The following is a 17,212-nucleotide window of genomic DNA, read 5'->3' on the forward strand; positions in this document are numbered from 1 at the left end:
CCGAACTCATCACCACTCCACATGCGCTGCCAACTTACGAGCGTATACTGACGAGGAATGTGGAAAAATTTCATTATAGGCAATTTGCCTTTCAAAAAGTGTGCCTTCTAAAGCGCCCACCTTAGCTAGCGAGTCCGCTTTCTCATTCCCCGGAATAGAGCAATGAGAGGGAAACCATGCTAAGGTAATCTTGAATAATTTTTCGACCAAAACACTCAATAGTTGTCTTATTCTTGTTAGGAAATAAGATGAGCGTTTATCAACTTTCATTGAGCGGAATGCCTCTATTGAGCTGAGACTGTCTGAAAAAATAAAATAGTGGTCGATGGGCAATGTTTCAATGATCCGATGGAGCGTTGTTAAAGATCCGAAAGACGCTGACATACACTCGGTACACGAATCAATTACAGCGTTCGTTGTACGGGCAATGAAAGAAGAGAGAGAAAAAACTACAATATAAGCAATGTCATTTCTTGATAGTTCACATTTCACAGTTTCAATCAAAATGAAAAATTTCTACGTAGGGGAGAACTGTACAAAACGCACTGGTGATATAAAATGGCCCATGCCATTGATTGTTGAAAATCTTTGGATTAGTCATGTAACATGATAGATAACCACAGTACACTTAGAAATCCACCACAATGAAATAAGATACAAATAAAGAAAAACTTAACTTTCTTCATCATTTGTAAATATTCATGTTTGCTTAGTAAAGTTTTGCGGTTAGTAAATGTGCAGATTTCAGAATACTTACACTCTTCCTCCACAACGAATAATGAAACTTTATGACCACGCCTAAAAATTGCCATAATTGTTCATATATTATAGAAATTTTGCCTATAATTGGAGCAAAATGCATTTTTTTTTCATTTCACTCATTGCTTCGCTTTGCTTTGAAGAAATTAGTTACACGGTGGGTCTAATTGGTAGTATAATATGATAAACTTGCAACAAGCTTATTGTGTTACACTACACTATTTATTTGGAATAAGATTTAGGCAATGAATTTTTAATAAACCATGTCTATCATCGAAGACGTTTATATTAAATACAACAAACGAAAGTACTTTTACTCACTTATTTATCCGGTGCAGATGCACTGAATGTGAGAGTGAAGGTTCTATTGAGTTAATGCTTGAGATTTTTAAATAATTTGATTGTTAGTTTCATAAAATAAATAATATAATTAATTGTAATGAATTTTTATGGAGTACCCAAATCGATTGACGCTATAATCTCATCAATCCATCATGAAATGACTGAGCAATAAGCGTTTGTAATTATCCATTTTTCACAATGCGATCGTTTTTCGTTCTCCAATTTGTACTCCCAATCAGTTCTTGAAAGTCGTAGTCCTACGTCGGAAAAACATTGACATCCTGCAAGCCCACTGTGATTTTTGTTAACATTACAATTCAAGTGCATTTTTTCAGTGATTGATTAAATCATACGTTGTGATTTATCAATGAACTGAAATGAGAAAATTACGCCTCATCTCTTTGTTGTGATGCGTTTTACACTCTGTAGCATCCTGAACAGGGTATTTACCCAGTACTACGTATGTTACATGGAGTGTGTAAACAAACGAAGAGGATAAGAAACGTCAAAAGAGGGTTTGTTTTGGAAAGCACTTTCATTCAGTCAGATGAGTTATAGATTGCAGGATATCACACACTTTGTCCAACTTCTATAAGCCCACCCTGATTCTATTTCGTTGCAACACAAACAGTTGGAATTTCAACAAGATACATTCATACATTATAATATGCTTAGAATAAAGTATGTTTAACGTCAATTTTGTTCAAAATAGCTGTTTGTTTATAAATTGTGCTTAAATATGATAATTTCAGCTGTCCAGTTTCTATAAGACCAATTCAAAATTCATAAGTATTATCAATGAAAAATTCAAAACGATCGGCTGATTTACATGTCAATAATTGGCAACCTTGCCATTTCGACTTATTACCTTGAAAATTCGTGATGGATTTACCAAATTCTGCTGAACGAATTTCTCGATATTTTTTCCATGTTTCCGAAATTGTGACCTTGAGCTCTGCAATCGTGGTGTACCGTTCCCTCAGTGTAGATTCTGCGTACAAGGATCCCCCTAAGATTTTCAATAGGATTCAAGTCTGGAGAGCGAGCCGGCCAGTCCAAAAAATTGAGTTTTTGGTCTTTAATCCATTGCTTAGTTCCTCGCTGCTGTGAATAGAAGCATTGTTTTGCTCGAATGTGATTTTTTTTGTGACGATAGCCACGCAAAAACGAAAAGAGAGAGGATTCCAGAACATGTATGTAATCCTAAAACCTATCTCGAACTTTCCGGTTGCACAGAATCCCGCCCAAACCATGCACGAACCTACAACAAAATTCCTGGTTGAAAAATACTGTTCCTTCTTCCGTAAATCACGCCAGTACCCGTTGAAACCATCAGAACCATCCCAATAGAACTTTTTTTTCGTCAGTGAAGGTAACCTATGCATTGAAGAACTTTTCGTAATGTCAAAAAAAAGCTGGATGTATGGGTGCCACACGAGTTGACGCAAGAAAATCTTTTAGACCGAATCAACGCCTGCGATGCACTGCTGAAACGGAACGAACTCGACCCATTTTTGAAGAAGATGGTGACTGGTGATGAAAAGTGGATCACTCACGAAACCTAAAGCGAAAAAAGTCGTGGTCGAAGCGCGGTGAGCCGGCCCAAACCATCTCCAAGCCCGGATTGACGGCCAGGAAGGTTTTGCTGTGTGTTTGGTGGGATTGGAAGGGAATCATCCAATATGAGCTGCTCAGCTATGGCGATTGACCAGAAGCGGCCAGAAATGATCAATCGGACTGGTGTTGTTTTCCACCAGGACAACGCTCGGCCTCACACATCTTTGATGACCCGCCAGAAGCTACGGGAGCTCGGATGGGATGTTCTATTGCACCCACCGTATAGTCCGGACCTGGCTCCAAGTGATTATCATCTCTTCCGGTCCATGCAAAACGCTCTTGGTGATACTAAGTTGGCCTCAAAAGAGGCTTGCGAAAACTGGCTGTCTGAGTTTTTTGCAAATAAGGAGGGGGATTTTATAAAGAGGGGATAATGAAGTTGCCTTCTAAATGGCAACAAGTTTGCGAACAAAACGGCGCGTATTTGACTTAAATTGGATAAATTCAAGTATGTTAAATAAAGCGTCATATTTCGATCAGAAATACGACATTTCTTTTCCCCCAACCCTATATATAGATGATGTCGAAAAAATATACCTTTTTAAAGATAGTAGAAATATTCAGCCTAAACAAAACTGTCATTCTGATTTGAAGGCGCATTCTTGGAAAGCTTGAAAATCAATCAAAAAGTAAATCGACTTTGTCGATTGGGAAGACACATTTTCTTATTCTATTGCTGGTTTTCTAAAGACTTGTCGCCCAGATTTAACCTAATTAGTGTCATAACGTGTTTCGATTTCGCTCTTCACCAGTTCATTTACACAAAGCGTACCCTGCGTGGCTCATTCTGGAGCCAGAGATTGGCCACGTTCACAGAGAAGTCCCTGAGAAGTGGAACCAATAACGTTAAGCGGAGGAGCTGTCTGTCTCCCCTCTGTTAATGAATCATTCATCACTGCTTCGATGGGATGCCGTTGGTCCGTCGGTCGGTCGGACGGTCGTTCGGGTGTCCTTCCAGAACCACTAAAGAACCAGCCACAGTGTGTGCATGGGCCTAGATTATTGATCGTTGGTGCAAAGTATGTGATAATTTGAATATTTGATGATGTGCATGATGAATGCAAATTAGTGTAAGATATTTGATCTTTGTGCAGAGACAAGGATGAGGCAGAAGGACCGGTTCTGTCCGGATAGGCAAACGAGATGATTACCTTCGTTCACGGTGGTGGAGCTCGGCAATCACTCAAGTCATCAAGTACTCTCTCGGGAGCCACTTTACGTTCGATGACTTCAAAAGGTTTTTAAATTGCAATTATTTCCCTGTCAATAATTAGGTAATTCTAAGATACAGGTGATGGTGCTTCAGAGATGAACTAAAGAAGCAGATATGCTATCGAAAATAACTCAGATTCAATTCAATTGTTCCCGTCATGTTTTGTAATGAATAATGGTAGTTTAACTTCATTGGAAGACAGACTTTACCACTCAGATCCGCAGCAACAAAAGGTATCCTTTACTCACCTTGTGTGACATGATTCCGTTCGCCTTTGTTGGCCGTCTGCACTTCGTCTCGCTGCAGCGGATATTCAATTGAATTTTCCTGTGAGATTGAATTTCCGCCGGCTTCCTCGTCGGAGAAGTTGCCATTCACTGGAGCTGCAAGATGGAAATAAAAAAAAATCAAAAACAAAATATGTCAGAAAAATTGATTTTAATGGCCCCACGCATTCTTCAGTGGACGGAGCGACATTGTGCGGAAATTCATTCTTGGCAGTCTCGATACTTCCTACTATTTACGAACTGAATTACCGAGCGCTTCAAAGTGCATAACATGTTTATAATTCCGCCAACGAGTTGCCACCGGGGTTCCCATTTCCTTTTCAATATTTCATAAAACGATGCGGTCGTTCCGTAAATTATTCTAACCATCGAAATGCTCAACACTTCATCGTCACCTAGAGAAAACGCGTGCGGTTTCTTGTTTCTGCCTATATGCGAATGTTTATTTATCATTACGGTTAAATTTTCAGCTCTACTCGTGTTATTCGTTTTTTTTTTGTTTCATCCCATACACAAGGAGACACATCTTTTAACGATTACAGAACAAGCATTAATTGCTCAGCCATTTCTTGCAGTCTCTGAAAGTACCGAGGAGTGAACACATATGTGCCAATTTTGTGGCTGCGGTAGACATGAACCGAACCGGGGAAGAAAGAATTTCCGTGTGATGTGACAGTTTGCCATAATTTACAATGTTTAATTTATTTGCTAGCAACACACAGTTGGATGTGCGATTCGGGATGATTTACGTTTCATTTCGCGAAGAGAAAGGGACAAGTTGAAAGATTTCCTGCCCAAAGCCGAACAAAGTTCGTAACTGAACCCGCGGGTAAACGCAGGCCCTGGTTTGATTTATTAATTTTAATGAGTTTCCCGGCCGCACGATTCCGCGAGAAACCACTTCCGTTCGCACATCTGATATTGTTAATTGTTAGGGATTATCGAATGATGGATAGTTGACGCGTCGCCTCGAAAGGTCGTCGGTCGGGAGTGACTTAGGATTAGCGTGGATTTGACTTCAGTGAACTGATGTGTTTCAGAAGAAAATTGGTGGAAAATGCGAAAGTAGTAGTTTCAATATTGGATCTTACTATTGATGAAAATCAATTCATTACGGCAATCAGAAGTAGAAAATATGAAATGTAAATAATTTTTTTCCTTTATTTATTTAATTAGGCTCAAGTGGATAAAGAGCCATCATCAAGCAGTACATTTTAAACTATTTGAATGTATTATAACTACATAATCATTAATTTAAGTCTAATTAGCTAAAACTACAGAACAATATAAAAAAAATATTCTTACGTTGCCTCGTCGGTATTGCCCTTGTCTGGAACAGTGCCTGTGGTGGGTCGTAACAACTACATCGCTAGTTGATGTAGCAACGGTATCTTTTGGTAGTGACTGCCTCTTTGCTATGTTTATAGCTCCTGTAATGATCTTATCTCAACGGGTACTAAGTTCTGCTTGTGTAATAGGAAAAGAAGGGAGAATGGACAAGTGGGAGTAGGAGATGCGACCTAAATAATAATATTAGCGCTTCTTAGGAAGACATACCGTTTTGTCTCATATTTCAAACAGTCTCAAATCCCGAACACTACAATTTTAAATATAAATTTACTAAACTTTTATGTTATAAATAATTGAATAATGAAAACACAGATATTCTTTGAGGTATAGGCTTCATTTTGACATAATTTACAGTTATCAATACAGCCTATAATTTATAATATTAGACATTTGCAAAAAAGTAACAAGTTGCGTAAAAAACAAGCATCGTTCATTATTCAGTTTTCGTAGTTGTTTCAACTGTTTTGATTGCTGTTTTCATGTTAAGTGCTAGAGAAGGTAAGAACCTACAATAACTGGGTGAAAAAAAAAAGATATTTTATGAAGAAATCTTCATTAAAATTAATATTGAGTGTATCCGCGAGTGTATCCGCTTTCTCATTACCAGGAATAGAGCAATGGGAAGGAATTCAAATAAAGTGATTCGAATACTTTTATCAACAAGAAAATTCAATGCATTCCGAATTTCGATAAGAAAATATGATACTTTCGTCTGTTGTTTCAAGGATTGAATGGCTTGTATACTGCTAAGACTATCCGAGAAAATAAAATAGTGATCAAGTGGTAAGGACTCAATGGTCTTAATTGCATGATATATTGCAGCCAGTTCGGTAACATACACTGAACAAGGGTCTTCAAGTTGATGGAAGCTAGTGTAATGTTCATTAAAGATACCAAAACCAGTGGATCCGTTGATTCTTGAACCATCAGTGAGAAACATTCTTGAAGAATTGATATGGTTATATTTTGAAGCGAAAATAGCAGGGATTAACGATGATCGAAGATGATTTGAAATGTATCGAGTTTCGTCCTTCATAGAAAGATCGAAATCAACGGAAGATCTGCAAAAGTTCGGGAACATAACATTATTGAAGATGTCTGCTGAAGGTTTTATTTCTTGAGAAATGTAATGAGAGTAAAGATCCATGGATCTCGTCCGTTGGTTCAATTCGAGAAGCTTCTTACAATCCTCAATTACCAATGGGTTCATGAATTCGCTGCGGATTTAGAAACGATGGGACAGGGAACCGTACCTGCAACGGTAAAACACCTGCCAGGACTTCAAGGCAAATGTAAATCAATATCGATTTCATATGCTTTTGTATCTCACACATTAATTAGATTGAATTCCGGACTGTAAGAAACTCCGTATCAATATCCATTTTGATTAGATTCTATATTTTGATAAGACAATCTCATGGTTTCTAATTATGCACATGGTAGGTTCGGAATAAAATTAGTTCATCTGTTTTATTTTTTCATTGAGCTTGCGCAGGTAGCACAAAGCATGTTAATTTTGAAAAATCATAACTCAAAAACGAAAAAAAACACCGCTCTGGTTTTTGGGTGTATTATGTAAAAAAAAACGCAAGCACGATCAATAATTACGAAAACAAAACCAATTTTTTCATCGCCAAAGAGTTTCACTCGACACTCGCAGTTATTCAATTGAGAACTTCATCCATTCCACTTCATCATTTCATCCTGGAAAAGGTGGTATCAAATAAGGCCCAAGAGAGCATATCATTCACGCGTACCACAATAATACCACATAATCTTTCACCCCGTCGTTATCATTGTTTCAATTGTAACAACGAAACAATCATCTGGATACAAACAGCTCGATAAAAATTAATGTTTCAATACGCTTTGAAAATGACGATTACAAACACCGCTTCAGTGTGAAGAATGAAACGAATGAACGTGAAGTGAAAGCAGATTACACGAAGGTGAAAAAAAAATTATTGAACGTTAAAAGAGAGCAGCAATATATTTAGCTAGCTTGGATAAGGTAATAAGGTTTCATGAAATCACATTTTGTGGAGAACTTCTCGATCTGAGACCTAAAAGTGGTTTCAAATTTGCATACCATAATCAATCACCGGGTAGATTTTTTGTTTGTGGACAGCAAGTTTTTTACTCAGACACAGAAAAGACTCAAGACATCAGCTTTCTCATCTAGACCTATTATCTATTATTAAAAAGACCTAGGATATGGCGATACGTTTTGGTTTTGTTTTTAGGATTTTTTCCAGTTCACCAGAAAGGACGAGAATTGGATGGGGAGGGACTGCATACGTGCAAAGTGCAGAAGGCTCCAAAACGTGACGAACGGCAAAATACGGTGGGAAAATCGCGGGCTCAGAAACTGTACACCCAGATGTTGACGGAGTCTTATTGTCTCATCATGGATGATGAGACTTACGTCAAGGCGGACTTCCAGCAGCTTCCGGGGCTACTGTTCTTCACCGTCCAGCACAAAGGTGATGTTCCGGACGAAGTAAGGAAGCAGAAACTTTCAAAGTTTGCCAACAAATATTTTTTTGGCAAGCGATCTGCTCATGTGTCAAATGGAGTGCGCCGTTTGTGACTACCGGGACTGTAAACGGGCAGTGTCTACAGAAGTGTCTGCTTCCTCTGCTGAATCAAAACGAGGGTCCTACGATCTTCTGGATGGTTCTAGTTTCGTGCCACTATTCAAAGGATGTCCTGGAGTGGTACGAAGCCAACGGAGTCACTTTCGTACCCAAGGAGATGAAACCCTCTCCACCCCCCAACACACAGGAACTAAGGCTCATCGAAAAATACTAGACTATTATGAAGCAGACGCTACGGAAGTATTCCAAGGAGGTCAAATCTATGGAAGACATGAACAAAAAGTGTGTTTCCGTACAAAAGAAGCTGAAGCCCGATTTGTGAATGCCTTATGAGTGGAGTTAAGCGTCAGGTGCGAGCATACGGTTGTGGTATTGAAGCTGAATGAAATAAATATGCGTTGGTGTTGGGGTAGGTAACATTTGAGTACGGTATTTATGGTATATAGGAAATCTCAGGAATTTTGCGATCATTCCTCCTGACCACGTCGGTTTCTCAACGCAACTGTGCAGAATTTTTCCCGCCAGTCGCGTTCCATCGTCGATAACTATTTAATATGTCCTTCCATTTTGATGAAATTTTCAGTACTGAATAAACAAACCATCCGGATTAAAACGCTGTCAATAGTTTTTCGTTGTGAAAACTATGGACTATGGACAGTAAATAAAAATAAGCGACCAAATTCTAATTGAAACACACTTCATACATCAAGTTCTTATTCCAATCGCCAGCACACTGACATTGGCACAGGAAGGGGTTTCTTAGACATTGTTGCGTTTTGGGCGCTAAGTGGTAATAGAATGCGTCACCATAAAATTATGGCACACATGCAGCACACCCCTGCACACATAAAATCATCGAATGACAGAGAGAGAGCGATCTGTCAGAGAAAAAACAAAAGGGAGCGTCTTCAATTTTGGATGCTCCAGAAGAGCGGTCGCGTTTTTGCTTCGCGGGTGAATTAGTGTCGGAAAAGTTTTTGCTCGAAAAAGGGTTTTTAACCGTTGAGAGTTTTGTCGATCCCTACGCGGGGAAATTATGTAGTGGTGCCGCGATCAGTTTTGGGCAGAGCTACGCGACAGACAGGAGCGTCACGGAGGAGGACGCTGAGTGGATGTCCACGGATTGCCGGCGCTCAAGGTCGGTGGAGCGAGAACCAGGATACGAGGAGGATCGCACCGACGAAACGCCGGAGGATAATCAGCACAGTGGTGGACGTCCACCAAATTCATCCGTCCGGAATTAAATGAGATCCGGCCAGAGGATCCGGTATCTTCAACTGGAAAGGGGATCCACGGAACGGCTCCGGTGAGTCAGAAATGACCTCCATTTTCATGTGTGCGAGTGAATGTGTGCCAAAGCGCCGAGAGCGCAGAAATAGTTTTAAAAAGAAAGATATTACAACGTATTAAAAGTTTCGTGATACTGTTAATTTGAAGAGATGTGTTTCGATCAATGCAACCATGTCGATGTTCTTTGATCGAAGATATTATGACAGTTCCTCGCATATGTCTGGTATAAGGATTGGATGTTGTTCAGTTTTACAGTTTTGCCAAATATATTCAAAATCGAATAATAGTTCAATTTACGTTCCAATTTAGTGAAAATTTATATAAACAATTCTTTGTATATTTTTGTTTCTATTATGTCCTGTTACGCGCATTCGAGAAAATCCGCTACAGAGAAGTTTATTCCTCAGCCATTGCAGTCCGAACATCCACCCTACAAGTTTTTGTGATCCTCCTGTCATCTAGCATAGCATAATAGCAGCGGCCTAGCAGAGAAGAGCGTTCAATTATTTTCCGAGCAGTTAGCAATCAAATTAGGACTAAATAACATATAACAACCACGGCAGCAGAAAAAATATTCATCGAAGTGTATCGGCGATGAAAACAGTACGGTGTCGACACCTGGATACGAAGTTAGATTTTAACAAGGCTTACTACTCTCTATCAGATAAGCCGGCACGAAGACAGTTTTAAAACGCTAAAATCTGAATAAAAATTTTTACTTGGCATTATTTATTTACTAAAAGCACGTTTTTCTTCACCTAACTTAACATATTTTCAATACACTTTCCGATATCCCCACTGAGTCTTATCATTATAATATAAAATTATCTTCATGTACAATTTACGTACGAGATTATTTCACCACATGAAGAAAACAAAGTTTTCCATTCACATTGAACACTGATTTGATACTAGTTTATTTTCATTCACAATTTCTATTTGAAAAATTTTCATTCTGCCTGAAAATCCATTATTATCCTTGACGCTTCACTACTTCGTAAAATGAAGTTTAATGACGTGCCGTTCATTTCGGTTAAGTGTATACGGGAAAATGGCCCATGGGAGAGTTGATAATTTGTTAAATAAAATAAACCATAAATTTGATCCATGTATTTCAACATATCATACTCCTGCTATCAAATCCACGCTTAAATTAGACATGCAAATTAAATAAAACGAATGCGTAGTCGTACGTCTTAAGCGATCGTGTCTTGGGTACAGTTTGTTCAAATTCCCAAGTTTTGCGAAAATGGAGCACGAACAACAATTTTTTTCGTGAATGCACACACCGTATCGCTGGATAAGTGTCCCTAGTGACGAAGACAATCTTCTTTGAACTGTAATATTTTCAGGAATACACTTCTATTGTGTTGTCCGGGAAGTTTGTGCCGCCACTGATAATAATCAAATCGAGACGCAGATCATGAATAATCCTCAGTACACAACAAATGAAATAGGAGATTCATTACGAATATTTATATTCATGAGTGAACCTGGTGAACCTTGGTTACGCAAAACGCTGCAATGTATGATTCTGCGCTATTCGACCGAAAAACATTTAATGGCTCGTGTCTCCATCAGCGACTCGCTTTATAAACGCAACGAAAACTCGCAGTTTTTAAGCAAATCGTGATGGGCGATGAAAAGTTTAATCACTTACAACAACGTTGATAAAATAATCTCTGGGACACTTAAAAGCCGATCTTCACTTGGAGGAAGGTGTTCTTTTAATCTGGCGGGATCGGGAATTCTGTTTCATGAATTTAGAAAGAATCGACAGCACGGAGATGGTATGGTAGCCCTGAATCTGAAGAAGACGTACAACCGAACCTGGATTACACTAGTTCTGGCGACATTGACATACTGGGGGATAGACGGCAATCTGCTGCATTTTGTGAAAAACATTTGCGTCAAACCGGACGTTCGAGGTAAAAAGTGGGTACACCAGTTTTAGGCGCCTCGAGGAAACTTTCATCCCCTTTGCAATCTGTTCGCCAGTCATATGTCATATGATATGGGTTTCGCAAAAAAACTGCGGTACAAACCATGCGTACTATAAATTCATAAAAAGTATAGTATAAACATTATAATAATATGTTTATGATTTTTATTTTTTCTGCATATCCTATAATCCATTTAGGTGCGTATTCTGTCAAATTTCCTTTAAAAATCATATTCAATTTGAACGAGGAAAATGTCACCCATATCTGGGTAACGAGGCAACGAACGTGTTAAGAGCAGTCAATATCGCACCTACGGAGAATTGGAATCGCGCAGCGGAATGTAACAGCAGTTTTTACAGTCCACTGCAATTAAAGGCTGGTTTTGAGTTCTCGTGAACGCGAACGTGAACAAACACTTTTATGTTAATAATTCATCAGTCCATATATAAAACGCGGGAACATCTTGAAACGAGAAGAAGAAACATTTTCTAGTTGAAAAACATATTTAAACACAATTCATACAGACCAAAATAGATTATTTCAATATTTCACTACGATTTTGAGTTTTCACCGTGGAATCGAGATGTTGGTGAATTCACCATAGTTCGCCGGTTTCGGTGAACGCGAACGCGAAAACAGTGGTGAATATAGACGTCAAAATATTTCCCCGTTCGTGTTCACGTTCAAATGTCCCAAGGCATTCTGAAAATTATTTCGCCATGAGCTGTAAAAGAATATGTTAAGCAACTCTCGAGTTTTCATTGAAAATTTCCATATGAATGCAATTTTATTCAAGCGGATCTCTTCACGGGTCGAAAACCTTAGTTGCTTCGGGTTGCTTCGTGAACAACAGTACATTTTATCCGAATTACTTAATCGAAGCTTGATGCTTATTTACTTCATGTTTACTGTTGAACTTTTGATGTATACTGAAAAACAAATCTACAAAAAGATCGAAAGCAAAAAAATCGATTTTCTCGATTTTCTCGAGTACAAAAGATCGATCCAAAAAATCGGAAATCGGAATGGAAAAGATCGATATTCTAAGAATCGATCCGAGATCGCCAATCCTATGTTGAACACACTAATCTGATGATGCAAGTATCCAGGTCATGAATTTGCTCTTGTCTTGTATGGTAGACATTTCGTTCGATTTTTTGATTAATGGTAATTCGTTGTTCACCTGTACAATTGGCTTGAATTAACAGAATGAGCGGCATCGATGGTTTCCAGAACAATCCGTGGTGGAGGTTGCAATTTGAGCCTAGACGCCTTTGATATGTACTAATGGTACTTCAAAGAAGTATTTAGTTTCCTGTAATGTTATTGTTATACAAAAACTTCTCGAACCTACCTGTTTTCCCCTCATGTCAGTAAAATTATTCTGTCTATGTTTGTTTGATGATGATAATCGCCATGAGAATTTTTCAACTCTCGAATATATGTAATGATCACGCAGTATACAAAAAAGAAAAGGCGAAGCTACTTGTTCTGACATAATAATGAGGCCTAAACTTTTGTTAACCGTCTATTTCGGCATTGCCATTCAACTTCTGGAGTTTCATTCTATTCGGCATTTGAATGAACATTTCCTCCAATCACGATACTGAAATGGCTGCCGAAAGCAGTAACTGCCTCCAAGCAAACAGCTACCAGAATGAATTCCGCAAACGAGTACAACAAATCCACCACCAACTCTACCGTTGATAGTGGATCAGAATATATTTTAATAGGAAAATGACGTTCACAAAACAATGACAAGCTCTCCCAGTCGTACCCTAAGTAGCTTATAGAATTGCAAATTACTGCAATGCAACCACAGGGCGGCGGCGAGTAGTTGGATCGCTGGCGGCAACCGTTTGTAGCCGGCAGCAAACCTCCGCTAGGGTACCGCTCGGGAACTATGTCTCATTATGCTGCGCTACCGAATAGACGGAAAGGGAGGAGAGAAAAAAAATCGCACCAGAGCAAAAGTTCGCCCCCTCGGGAAATCGGGATGGCGTCGTAGGAGACGGAGGAGGAAATCGAAGAAGAAAGATCCGCAACCATTGATAATACCCACCGCAAAGCGTCAGTTGCGATGAAGAAGCTCTACCACCGAAGCGTAGCGCAAGAGATGGAGGAACGTGGGAGACACTAATAGCAAGGTAAACAGCAGCAAACACTTCGAGCATTGCTCACCGGCGAGTGGTAAGGATCAAGTTCATTTCAAGTGCCATATCGATTCGCCGGAGGGGTAATGATGGGTGGTAGTGGAGTGGAAGCGGTGTTCAAAAGTGGCAACATTCTGAAACGCAATCTGTCCGTATTCTTACCGGCGACGGATCGCAATAATCTAAAAAATCTCCGATGGAACCTCCGTCCCATCGACATGGTGCTTCCAGAATTATCGCCCGATGAATAACAGCAGCACCAATCGACTGGTAAATACACCAGAAAGTTTCAACTCTCAAAATGAGCAGTATTAAATAAACAGACCCGCCGTCGTCTCGTCCTGGAGCCCTATAGCTCATCCCGAGCCGAGAGTTGTTGGCTAAAATGGAAACACGACGAGGAAAAGACAACAAATGTACTTACTGGAAATAAACGATATTTCACTCAGCATAATCCACCGCAGGGCAAAGTAGAGGTGAATCTGGATGTAGCGTCCGAGGCGATGATGTAATTTGATCGTGACATCACGAGCGTTCTCCATAATCGTATCCGGCATGTAGGAGAAGTGCACCGGTTCACCGCTGAAGTGCTGGCCACCGATGCTGAAGAAAACTTTCGCATGGAGGAATACCTGCAATTTACAGAAATCAGAATGTATGTAAGAAAAAGAGTGAGAGAGGGGGAGACTTAAGTACTCTATATAATCATGGTCTGTGGGAGAGGGTTGGGCGGCGAGGTTAAGGGTGAAGATTAGTGTACATGAGTACAGTGAAATGGAAGATTTATGGGTAATATAGCTGAAATGGTATGTTGGCTGTTGAGTTATTGGGCAGTAAACTCGGGGCGAGATCTTCCCCACAGTGAGACTTTGACTTCTCGGGAGTAACATAAGCGTGATTTTTTTTATAATAAAAGCGAAACTTATTAATGTGAATGAAACCAATCACCGGTACAGAATCATCCGATACTAATAGCAATTTGTATGTCTCGGTTAATCAAATAATCCATCAAACCGTGTTATCCAATTTCCGTCTCCTCAGATGATTATAACGTGAGACGACGCATACAGAAGACGGGATCTGAATCTTTGATCTCTCCGGGTACAATTATTTTCAGTATCGCAAACCGATTCCATCTGATGGAAGCACAGAGGTCGCTGGATCGATAAAAGATTATCGCTATAATGGAGGAGCTTATTAATTATGAGAAAATAAAATGGAACAAAACATAAACGTATCTTGGCAGTATAAGAAGCTTATAATTTAGCGGAAAAGAAACGATACCAAACGTAGCGAAGAAGTTCGATGATAAGAGAGAGCGAGAGAGAGTGGCGAAAAGATAAGTCCTTCTGCTGCATCGCTGATAACAGCTGAAGAGGAAACCCCATTCGATAGTAGCAGCAGCAGCAGCAGCAACACTGCGGAGCCTCGCGGGTTGGGAGTTGCGATGGCGGTGGATTGACAGACCGAACAAGGACAAGAGCTCCGATGGTGAAGCTGAAAATTAGCACTAAAGCGAAACGTTTCACAGAAAATGTCATCTTATTATATCTTTAAGTGCTTTTCCGCTCTAATTTGTCCTTCCTTCTTGAAATTAAAAAAAATAAGAAGAAAAAAGTTTATCGGTTTTTATTGAGTGGGAGGACGACTGTGAGATCGGCCAATACGTATGTTTGCCGTCACTAGTTCTCCGAGTAGAGACAGTCGAGACAGTGTAACTGGGGAGGAGATGGGTGGGATTTTCGTTTCTGCTCATCGCACTTTTAATCGGATAGTTGGACGAAAAAAAAATAAAGCTGTCGTAAAGTGGCTTGATGAGACAACAGAAATTTATTCTCCCGAGCGGCTTGGGACTGCCGGATAATATCCTTTTGAAAAACATACATACGCTTCGCTCCAAACAGAGGGGAAGAGTGGCTTGTGGAAATTTCATTGGTCTATCAAGTGGAGTTTGAGATTCAATAAAATACTGTTTGCTAGTTCGAGTTGGTCATAATTTTGCGCTTCAACATTTGTGATTACGATAATTAATGTAACAGGAGAATCGTTAAATCTGTTCAGCTATAAATTATGTGCTATTGTTATTGGGTAGATAATTAAGGTAATTCAGAATAATTGAAACTCGTGATTTTTTTTAAATTTTTTTATGAGAGTTGCTGTCATACAAATGAAACACATATTTCTGCATTACTCAAGAATTAATCAAGCAAATGAAACCAAATTAGGCATATTGAGGTTTTAGGGTGCAATAAATGTTTTTACGGTGGCTAGATACTCCTAAGGAGGGGGGGCTGCCATACAAATGAAACACAAATTTTTGCATTAATTAATCAAGCAAATGAAACCAAATTAGGCATATTGAGGTTTTAGGGTGCAATAAATGTTTCTATGATGGTTAGACTCTTCACCGCCCTCTCTAAGGTGGGGCTGCCATACAAATGAAACACAATTTTTTTTGCATTAATCGAGAATTAATCAAGCAAACGAAACCAAATTTGACATGTGGCGGTTTTAGGGTGCAATAAATGTTTCTATGGTGGTTAGACACTTTATCCCCCCTCTCTAAGGGGGAGCTGCCGTACAAATGAAAGACAAATTTCTGCATAATCCGTAAACTGATCAAGCAAATGAAGCCAATTTTGTCATGCGAATGTTTTAGGGGACAAGAAACATTTCTAAAGTGGTTCAACACTCCTCCCACCTTTCTGAGAGGGGGGGGGAATGTTTCTATGGTGGTATGACACCCCTCCCTCCTCTGGAATGGAGAGGGAGTCCCATAAAAATATTACACATATTTCAACCAAACATGACAATTGAAAATTTTCGGAAAACTCTGAAGGAAAAGGGGAAATTTTGGAAAATTAAATTCCTATATGTTCTACAATTGCATAGTTACAAGTGCTGTTAGTCCATTTGATGTTTGCGCTAGCGAAATTGATCTGTGTTCGAAACTGGAAATGGATTTTAATGTGATGAATCGCTCTCCTATATCTTCTTCTATCTATACCTATAAAAAGGATCGCCGGATGTGTTGATAAGAGCAGAACTCGAGGAAGGAATTGTCCGATTTAGGGCTGTCTTTATTCTATTATATTTTCCGTATAAAACATTTATTCCATGCAACGGAGATACATGTTACATGTGGTTGAAAAATCTTGAACGAGAATTGTATCTGAAAATAATCTGATATGAAAATGATGAGTTTTGTTAGAAATACTAGGAATTTTATAGTAAAAGATAAATTCAACGGGGTCGATTAGGAGATCAATCAATGAACAGTTCTGCGATGGGACCCATGACCTTTCTCATAGCAAGAAAACGTGAATGTTTGAAGGTATTGATAACAAAAAACAAATTTTGGGATGTCTAAATCCAAAACAAGAATTCAAAGGCAATCTTCCCCCAGAGGACAGAGAGCGATACGGTGCGCAAAAACACCTCTCTGGTCCTAGAGATCAAAAATGGTGAGAGGAGAAACCATTCGTAATATGTAAATCACTGGCCTCCTTCAGCAAGTATATCGTTGGAGCCAAATTCATTGTTAGGTGACTTCACTGAGGTGTAGTGCTCGTTCCATTCTACTCTGAAAAATTTCAGGGGAGTATTTTTTTGTCGTGATGCGACACATATAAAAGAGGATGTTTTGGAGATCTAATTCAAA

General features: G+C 39.3%; 1 protein-coding gene across 4 annotated transcripts in view; it reads right to left on the minus strand.

Moving 5' to 3' along the window:
* Positions 1–17,212, minus strand: part of LOC129775535 (discoidin domain-containing receptor 2) — a 631,586-nt gene that overhangs the window by 121,405 nt on the left and 492,969 nt on the right. For all 4 annotated transcript variants that reach the window (XM_055780375.1, XM_055780374.1, XM_055780376.1 and 1 more), the window contains 2 exons: positions 13,976–14,183; positions 4,180–4,314 (listed from right to left, as the gene is read on the minus strand). In XM_055780375.1, the coding sequence (XP_055636350.1) occupies positions 4,180–4,314; positions 13,976–14,183 (343 nt within the window). The remainder of the gene's footprint in view (positions 1–4,179; positions 4,315–13,975; positions 14,184–17,212) is intronic.

This window comes from Toxorhynchites rutilus, chromosome 3, assembly GCF_029784135.1.
Source record: "Toxorhynchites rutilus septentrionalis strain SRP chromosome 3, ASM2978413v1, whole genome shotgun sequence".
Taxonomy (NCBI): domain Eukaryota; kingdom Metazoa; phylum Arthropoda; class Insecta; order Diptera; family Culicidae; genus Toxorhynchites; species Toxorhynchites rutilus.